This window comes from Ammodytes marinus (genome assembly GCF_949987685.1).
Source record: "Ammodytes marinus genome assembly, chromosome: 18".
NCBI lineage: Eukaryota > Metazoa > Chordata > Actinopteri > Uranoscopiformes > Ammodytidae > Ammodytes > Ammodytes marinus.
The window spans coordinates 790,844-801,354 of NC_137222.1; the positions used below are offsets into that span (position 1 = coordinate 790,844).

Here is a 10,511-nt window from a genome sequence, read left to right on the forward strand (position 1 = left end):
TGTGTGTGTCTGTGTGTGTGTGTTACTATGCGTGTTTTTCTGTGTGTGTGTGCGTTTCTCTCTCTCTCTCTCGCTCTGTATGTCTTACTGTGTGTGCCTTTGTGTATGTGTTACTATGCGTGTCTATCTGTGTGTGTGTGTGTGTGTGTGTTACTATGTGAGTGTGTGTGTGTGTGTGTGTGTGTGTCTCGTTGCGCGTATAGTTCCGTGTGTGTGTGTACCTTGCAGACTCTTTCCACTCCAGCTCTCCCCCCTCTGACTGCAGTGTGTCCATCTCAGTGAAGATAGTGGGCGTCGGCATGCTGTCATCCTCCTCCATCAGGTGACGCAGCCGCTCTGCTGCCGGGGAAACTACAAAGATGGCCGCCAAAGAAGAGACAGTAAGATTTATAGTCCATTCACAATTAAAAGATGGAGTCAGTGATTCTGGAGAACGCTTGATGTCAAATCACGTCTTGTCAAAATCAGTGGATTTCTCCTCACGATCTGCTACCTGTCTGTACTGTGTGTGCGCCGAAAAAATTATCAGTTTTTTTTAGAGGTGCAAATTTAGGCATCATTTGTTACTGTATGTATTACAAAATTTGCATATGTATATATGTATTTATATAAATAACATTTCTGAAACAATTTTAATATAAAAAGAATTTGTTTCAATGTCAGCAATCAACTGGAAACGTTTCATGATGATATCTATGAGTTGAAAATGTTTACCCTATTCACATGCAGTGTGTCGCCTTAAACTGACTTAAACTGTTGCTCTTGCGAAAGGCTCATCAAAACATTCTACACACACACACACACACACACACACACACACACACACACACACACACACACACACACACACACACCTAAACAATTTAGTTACAATACAAACCACCGCCGTGACCTTGTGCAGCCTTACTGAGCCGATGTATGGCTGTAATAGATTCTGAAATCGTGTTAAGCTCTCTACTACTGAAGCGCTAAAAGTTACAAAACCATCAGTATGTTGTTTTGTTCGCTGGAATTAACAACACTGCAGCTTCTAGGAACTATGAAAGGGGATTAACATGTTTCACCTCGTTGAATTCTTATTATGTAATTGTGTTTTTAATTTACAGTGGGGGGAAAAAAATTTACTTTAAAGGGGCAGTGTGTAGAAGTTATTGGAATAAAATCCATAGGTATGTTTTATTTAGTGTATAGTCTCTTGAAAAAAAAGTAGTTTTTTTATGAGCTTAGAATGAGCCTTTTATATTTACATAGGAGCGGGGCGCTGAGGCCGCCATGTTGCACCGCCATGTTTCCACAGTAGCACAAACTTAACGGCCTTACATGTTTTTATATATAGTGGGCGTCCTGGGGAAATGCACCTGTTGGAAGACCAAGAAGAAGAAGAAGTACTATAGGATAAATAACTAAACACATCTTCACCTCATCACTTGATATTGTGGAAAGACTTGAGGCAGTGGTAGATGATGCCATCTTTAGTAACTAGCTTTTTTGTCCTTGAAGGCCACCGTAGCCTCTGTAAATTCTCACAAAGGGAGGGGTTAGCAAGGGAGCTACTTGATGATGCTTAATACTTTAAATTACACACTGTGCCTTTTATTAAGCGAACAAGAAGGGCCAGACCCTGTAATGAATATCTGATCAGCCGACACCATTTTCTAATTTAACTCAGAGCAGATCAATACCCATTCACATCCAAGCCTGGAGGCCTCTGTGTGTGTGTGTGTGTGTGTGTGTGTGTGTGTGTGTGTGTGTGTGTGTGTGTGTGTGTGTGTGTGTGTGTGTGTGTGTGTGTGTGTGTGTGTGTGTGTGTGTGTGTGTGTGTGTGTGTGTGTGTGTGTGTGTGTGTGTGTGTGTGCGCTAGCGAGCGAGAGAGAGAGAGAGAGAGAGATAATTTTGTAAAGTGACATTGTCCGGTTCTCACTTTGGGACAGGCCTTTAAAGGGCTGTTTGAGGGTTAACACTAGGTTTTAAGGACAGGCCTTTAAAGGGCTGTTTGAGGGTTAACACTAGGTTTTAAGGTTCAGGTATGAATTAGGTTTATGTTAGGGTGAGTATAAGGGTTGGGTTAGGCATTTAATTTTGATGGTTAGGGTTAGGGTAAGGGGCTAGGGAATGCATTATGTCAATGAATGTCCTTACAATTTAGCTGTACAAACGTGTGTGTGTGTGTGTGTGTGTGTGTGTGTGTGTGTGTGTGTGTGTGTGTGTGTGTGTGTGTGTGTGTGTGTGTGTGTGTGTGTGTGTGTGTGTGTGTGTGTGTGTGTGTGTGTGTGTGTGTGTGTGTGTGTGTGTGTGTGTGTGTGTGTGTGTGTGTGTGTGTGTGTGTGTGTGTTTGTCAAAAAAAGTCAATAACAACAAATGAACCACAAGTGTGAACAAATCCTCATGTGACAGTGACGTTCAAAATCAACTCCTCGTTATGTAATCCCTGTTCAGTTAACGACAGCGTGCCGATAGTGATAATACAATAAAATGTTCCACAAAGCTCTTTCCATGACTACCTCAGCCCACCGTCACCTTAAAGCAGGTCAGATTTAGGCAGCGCTGTTTGTGTGGATAAAATAGTTTGTGTATTTATGTGTGTCTGATCCAACGACCAGCCAATTAATCCTAGAAAATTATGTCTGGGTTTCTGTTTCAGATAATCTCGGTAAAACTCCAATGCACACGGCCTATTTTATTACTCTATTCTATAATATATATATTTTTACGTTTCCTATTGCACCGTGGGTCAGAGATAAACGCCATTTTGATTCTGATGTATGTCATGCAAATATCAGAACTAACAATAAAAAACTTAAAAAATAAAATAAAAATAAAAGTCTGCACCTAAGTAACCACCTCCGAACCAAGGTACAAACAAACGTTATCCAATGCAGCGCACCTAAGAACTTTCCATGACATACAAAGGTCCTGTGGTCATCACCTACGTGGGCTGTGTCGCCAATGGACATTGATTGGCTTGTATAGGCGTGTGTCTGACGTCTGCGTTTCTATTCAGTGGTAGGCCTTATAGCGTTCACCAGTTTGAATGAATGAAGTCGCAATAGTGTTTTTACCAAAGTGGTAAGCATCAAACTCCTTCTCAAACTGGTAGAAATGAAATACAATTAGTCCTACACACTTAATAGAATTTGAGAAATCTAGGTATAGTTTGCTCGGCAAGAGATATTTGAGCCCGTAGCCCCCAATAACATTGTTACATTTAGCGTTGTGACTTTAGTAGTTGTACTTTAGAATCAAATGCATACTGGAAGAATAATGGGATAAAACGGGGTTGTGCTTGTTAGTAGGTCAACAAAACAAAACGTCTATGTTTACGAGAATAGCAATTATAACCTAATTTGTCAGAAAGGAAGAAAAATATGACGGCAGCCTCAGTTTTTCAGGTATAACAGCCTCTAGGCTTTCCACTATTATTGGCTGACTGTGCAATATTTATATCTATATATTAGTTTTTTTTACATTTTTACAGGTTTTCAATTTATTAACCTTTTCTTATTTTATTTTCTTGCTTAAATAAAGAAAAGCACATCATTTGAGAGCTTACACACACACACACACACCACACACACACACACACACACACACACACACACACACACACACACACACACACACACACACACACACACACACACAGATTCTGATTCCATTAACTTGTTGCCATCTTTACCTGTTTGGGCTCCAGGTAGGCTCCATCTGGAGGCCATGGTCGATAGTAAACTCGCTTTAGGTTCCTGCATGATCTCTGGATCTTATAAGACCCAGCGGATCTATCCACAGTATTTCTACGGTCCCAGAAATAACAGAAAAATCTATATTCCAGTCCTCTAGTTGAGGTTGACAGTCCTTAGCTTTCCACCATGAGTAAGTAGAAAAAATTCCACTTCTACTCACATAAAATACGTCCAAAATTGCTTGTATCTCGAATTCAATACTGAATTCTTTCAATTTGACTCCTATGCCACATAGACACAGTTCTTGTATTTGAATTAGCCATGTATGTTTTGGCCCGTAGTATTTCTTAGTAGCGCTATTCAAGGAAGAAAAAATAAGAAGTCTTCTCTAAGCCGGTTCAGAAATCCACTGAAATCTCCCCGAAGCAAACCAGAGCCTTTAAGAGGTTTGACACACACCACAGGGCCTTCTAGTACTCTCCACACACACACACACACACACACACACACACACACACACACACACACACACACACACACACACACACACACACACACACACACACTCAAACACTTACAAAAACACACACACACACACAAACACACTCACATGTATGCATGCATGCATGCTCTAACACTCACTCTCACACACACACACACACACACACACACACACACACACACACTCACATACCCAGACACAGCGGCGGATTTAGTCATTTTGGGGCCAACGGCAAACGCATGCAAGGGGCCCTCCACATGCCTTGTTCTCCTTTTTAACCCTTATTTAAAATAATAATATCTCTGGGTATTTTACTGATTGTTTTTGAAGTTACTTTGCTTCACCATGGTCATATTACCATTATTAATCTGACATAGTCGCATGTAAATACATTATCACGCACTAGCAAAGATCTTTAAGACAGCAGGCTATAGATAGATAGATAGATAGATAGATAGATAGATAGATAGATAGATAGATAGATAGATAGATAGATAGATAGATAGATAGATAGATAGATAGATAGATAGATAGATAGATAGATAGATAGATAGATAGATAGATAGATAGATAGATAGATAGATAGATAGATAGATAGATAGATAGCAGGTGTGGTAAAAACACTACTGCTTTGGTCCAAAGGGGGCGCTACAATCAACAAAGCATTTTAAGGGGATCTTGGCGATTTCCTACATTTGGTATAAACACACACACACACACACACACACACACACACATACTGTAACTTCTACGTTCTTGCTCCAATTGACCCCTTCTGTCCTGAATCAGTGCCAATACACATTTTCTATGAACCCTCAAGTTATATAGAGCGAAAAAAAAAAGCATACCACACACAAACACCCCCCAATACACACACACACACACACACACACACACACACACACACACACACACACACACACACACACACACACACACACACACACACACACACACACAAATGGCTTGGAGTTCCTAGGCTGTAATCAGCTTACAGGCTTCAGAATTCATGGGAACAGAGACCACGCTGCAAAACATTCATCACATACTGTACGTGCACGCAACAGCACCTTGTAACCTTCTAACTCTGTGTGTGTGTGTGTGCGTGTGTGTTTTTGTGTGTGTATGTGTTGATACTACAATTCGAGTATCGATATCGTGGGGTGACGAGAGAATAACGTGAAAATAAATAAAAACAAACAACAACCAATTTAGCTACACAAGGTGCCCTCAGTGCAATTTGGGTTTGTACTTCTTTCTATTGAATGGCACTGTTAGGATGTTTTGGACACTACACCATGAAAGTCTGAGGCTGTGTTTGAAAAGCCATACTAACGTCATCCCTCCTACATACTCAACATGTATACACTCCATACTGTAGAGGGGAGGGAAGTCATGCAGAGAACTGACCCGGGCGGAATTCGAACCCGGGTCTGCTGCAGGGCCTGGGCCTGGGCCGGGGGGGCAAAGGGGGGGCGAAACTCTGACCACTGCGCCACGAGCGCCCCTAGTGTATGCGAGGTTTGTCGGACAGTTTACACTGAAGTATACAGAAGCCACAGTCTCCTCTTTTCAGGCTCTGTCTGAAACACTCTGTTTTAGAGCTCTAGTCTCATATTCACATGTGTCTGTCCTCTAACCTGATAGGTCTGCGGGCTGTTGTTGTTCCTGGTCGGTGTCATAGTGATCGCTGTCATAGTAACTCTCGCGGTGCGTGTGGTGTGTGTGACTGTCGTAGTGCGAGCGCCGCGCCTCACGCTCCTTCTGGGAATGATGACGTCGTCTCTTCCGTCGCTGGGAAACCTGGGAAACCGGAACGGGCATGTACACGGGCGGCTGAGCCTCTGAGAGAGAGAGAGAGAGAGAGAGAGAGAGAGAGAATACATTGTTGTTCATATTGTGTATTGTTTGAATATTTCGACTCATTGTATGGTATTTGATACTTTGCTTTGGCAATAGTCTAGGGAGAGAGAGAGACAGAGAGAGGGAGGGAGGGAGAGAGAGAGAGAGAGAAATATAATTGTATACACTCAACAAAAATATAAACGCAACACTTTTGTTTTTGCTCCCATTTTTCATGAGATGGACTTAAAGATCTAAAATTCATTCCAGATACACAATTGTACCATTTCTCCCAAACATTGTTCACAAATCTGTCTAAATGTGTGATAGTGAGCACTTCTGCTTTGCTGAGATAATCCATCCCACCTCACAGGTGTGCCACATCAAGATGCTGATCTGACATCATGATTAGTGCACAGGTGTGCCTTAGACTGTCCACAATAAAAGGCCACCCTGAAATGTGCAGTTTTGTCTCACAGCAAAATGCCACAGATGCCACAAGCATTGAGGGAGCGTGCAATTGGCATGCTGACAGCAGGAATGTCAACCAGATCTGTTGCTCGTGCATTGAATGTTCATTTCTCCACCATAAGCCGTCTCCAGCAACTTCGCACAGCCATTGAAGAGGAGTGGACCAACATTCCACAGGCCACAATTGACAATCTGATAAACTCTATGTGAAGAAGATGTGTTGCACTGCATGAGGCAAATGGTGGTCACACCAGATACTGACTGGTTCTGAGTCCCCAGACCCCCAATAAAGCAAAAAAATGCACATTTCAGAGTGGCCTTTTATTGTGGACAGTCTAAGGTACACATGTGCACTAATCATGATGTCAGATCAGCATCTTGATGTGGCACACCTGTGAGGTGGGATGGATTATCTCAGCAAAGCAGAAGTGCTCACTATCACACATTTAGACAGATTTGTGAACAATGTTTGAGAGAAATGGTAATAGTGTGTATCTGGAATGAATTTTAGATCTTTAAGTCCATCTCATGAAAAATGGGAGCAAAAACAAAAGTGTTGCGTTTATATTTTTGTTGAGTGTATATTAGATGGTAAATGGTAAATGGACTGGACTTATATAGCGCTTTTTAGCCGATTTTCTCAGCCCCAAAGCGCTTTACATATCTTACCACATTCACCCATTCACACACACACTCATACACCGATTTAGATATTATTATGTACATCTGTTTTTATGCTATTTTGTTATATTTACAGATTGTTCTGACATTCCCTTTTGTTGTAATAGTTGTTATAGGAGAGACACACACACAGACACACACACACACACACACTGAAAAACACACACACTGTATATAACTTATACAATGTTCATAATGTATATATCGTTCATAATGTGTATTGTCTGAATATTTAGACTTATTGTATTTGATGCTTTGCTTTGGCAATATTGTTTTTTTTTAAACTTTCATTCCCATTTTGACTTTTGAATTTTGTGAGACAGGGAGAGAGAGAGAGACACACACACACACACACACACACACACACACACACACACACACACACACACACAGAGATACAGACAGAGAGAGAGAGAGAGAGAGAGAGAGAGAGAGAGTTATTTGGAGAGAGGGAGAGGGGAAGGGGGAGAGAGACAGAGAGAAACAGAGAGAGAGAGAAAGAGAGTTATTGGGAGAGAGGGAGAGACAGACAGAGACAGATCATGGAAAATATGGATCAATATGGTAACTAAAACCACACACACACACACACACACACACACACACACACACACACACACACACACACACACACACACACACACACACACACACACACACACACAGATAGCCTACATCAAAAGGCCTGCAGTTATTCTAATATTTCTAAAATGATGCTTTCACAATTGTGTCTATCTTACATTAAAGCTATAGTGCGTAACCTCTGTGTTTTTTCTTAGCAGTAGAATCAACAACTGAAACATTTCTTGGGCTCTTCTTGTGATTTTTCTGAGCTTCTGCACCAGTGTCAGGGGGGCGACACCAGTTAGTAAACACTGCCACACTGAGAAATACAGAGAGAGTTTTGTGGAGCTGATAATAGGCTTAATCAACTTTGTGTCAACTCTTTCGGCGATGGCTTGAGTGTAACTGACATTCATTTATATGAAAATGTTACACACCATAGCTTTAACGTCCACGTTCCAATTTTACCCTAATAGGGTTACAGATAATCACACTCTTGTAGAACAAACCAATTGCAACACATTTAAAGACCTACTTCACCAGTGGAAATATGAAGGGGTATTGAACTCTGAGATCCTATGTAGTATAAATGTGCAAACATTTTAGAAATCGGTTCATCCTAGCCTGAGAAAAGGCAGAAAGAGTGTTTTATGGTCTCACTGTCTAACCCTGCATTTTCCCATGTATCACATCACACATGGTAAAATGTAGGGTTAGGATTAACAGGACAGCTGGGCCAAGGGAAGACCGAGGGAAGAAAAACCTCATTCATTATATTATAATAGCAAGTTTATAATGATAGAACGCCGGTTCTGTATGGGTGAAGTATTCCTTTTAGCTAAGGGGCTTTGAGAGACTCCATGTCAGTCAGTTTTTAGAATATACAACTTTTTCTATATTCTCTCACCTTCATCATCATCGTAGCGCCTGTGTCCTCGATCCATCCTGAGATACACAACAAGTAAAAACTTTATGAATGGGTGTGTGAATAGACAATGCAGGCAAAACAATGTAGTTTCAAGCACTGGTCAATTTGGAGATTTTTGTCTATGTATCTTCCATAACGTGTCTTCTTTCATACTAGTATAAATCAAAAGGTCCAACATGTACATTCAGGTGTTTATTTGACTAAAGATTGTCTGTTTGCTGTCTGTATATTTCTCATGCAAGCATCTTAAAAGCACAGTATCTCAACATTATTTTTTTCCTGAATACTCTGAACCAAATATCTCAACTTCTAAAGCACTTACATCAACTAAACTTTCCATAATCATTCTCAGCATTACTCTGAAGGTTATTACAGAATGATTTGTTCATATATTAATTATTGTCTGATTTAAGAGACATTTTCTCCTTAAAAATATGCCGAAAATGCATTTTTTTTAAAGACCTGTATGTATATTTTTTGGTCTAATAAAATGCAAAAAAAGGCTGTATCCAAAATCTGTTCAGTAAACGCTTTGGACACTAATATATTATAAAAATATAAAAAAGATTTTAAATCTATCTGGCTTTATCCAACACGTCTAGACATCATTTTTGGATTTTAAAGAGATGCACATTAACGCATAATTAGTGCGATATTGCCAAACTTTTATATATTTATTCAGACATTTTAGAACTAATTTAATACACTTTTTTTTTTGTTTTAATGTGTATAATCAGGGTTAATATAGTTCATTGCTTGGATATATTTCTGAGGGCAGGGAACCCACACATGGACACACATGTGTCACGGCAACCTCAACTGATCAATTGATTTGATAAAAGGAAAAGTCGATGGCACACCCCATGTGCCCTTCAGGGAACGAAAAACGGAAGCCACTGCAATTCTCAGTATCCACAAAAAAACTGCTCCTCATTATTTGATAAAAAACGATCTCATATTTCACCTTTAAATTGAGTCACTACAGGGTAACATTTTTAACTTTTTTTTTTATGTCTAGATAAATATGCAAATTTGGCAACATCAAACTAAATGGTAAATTTGCATCTCTTTAAAAACCAAACATCTGAATGTTGAATTAAGGGGTTTAACTCTTTATTTCATTGTTTACAATATATTGTCCTAAAGTTTTTGCAGACTATTTTTCACTTTACAGATAATAACTAAAAAAAACTAATGTTGAGATAATGTCCGTTAAAGATCACAAATCATTCTGTAATAACCTTCAGAATAGTGCTGAGAATGATTATGGAAAGTGTAGTTGATGTAAGTGCTTTAGAAGTTGAGATATTTGGTTCAGAGTATTGAGGAAAAAACTAATGTTGAGATAATGTCCGTTAAAGATGGTTGTATGGGAGAAATATACAGACGCAAACAGACAAGGTTTAGTCAAATAAACACCTGAATGTACATGTTGGACCTTTGATTTAAACTGTATAGATCAGTGTAGAAGAAAAAAAAATCCCAAATCAGCTGTAGAATGAGGAACATATGTCACACATTCGTCACACATCCGTGATCCGTTCACTGTATACAGCTCTGGAAAAAAATTAAGAGACCACTCCAAATGTTCAGTGTCTCTTTGTTTTACTATTTATAGGCATATGTTCGAGTAGAATGAACATTTAGATTTTATATTATAAACTACTGACAACATTTCTACCAAATTTCATTACATTATCTGTCATCCATTGAGAGCATTTTCAATAAGTAATCCAGAGATGAAGATTTAAGAAAAATCCTGACTGGTCTCTTAATTTTTTTCCGGAGCTGTAAATAACGTTTGCTGAGTACTTTTACGTTTACTAGACGATCCATTTCACCC

At 39.7% G+C, this 10,511-nt stretch overlaps 1 protein-coding gene across 1 annotated transcript in view; it reads right to left on the reverse strand.

The window, feature by feature from the left end:
- The window catches only part of slc4a5b (solute carrier family 4 member 5b), a gene marked incomplete at its 3' end in the record, with an annotated part of 29,362 nt that extends 29,016 nt beyond the window's left edge, over positions 1–346 (reverse strand). The window contains exon 1 of the mRNA XM_080046558.1: positions 222–346. Within this exon, the coding sequence (XP_079902684.1) occupies positions 222–319 (98 nt within the window). The 5' untranslated portion in view covers positions 320–346. The remainder of the gene's footprint in view (positions 1–221) is intronic.
- Between the last annotated feature and the right edge of the window lie 10,165 nt (positions 347–10,511).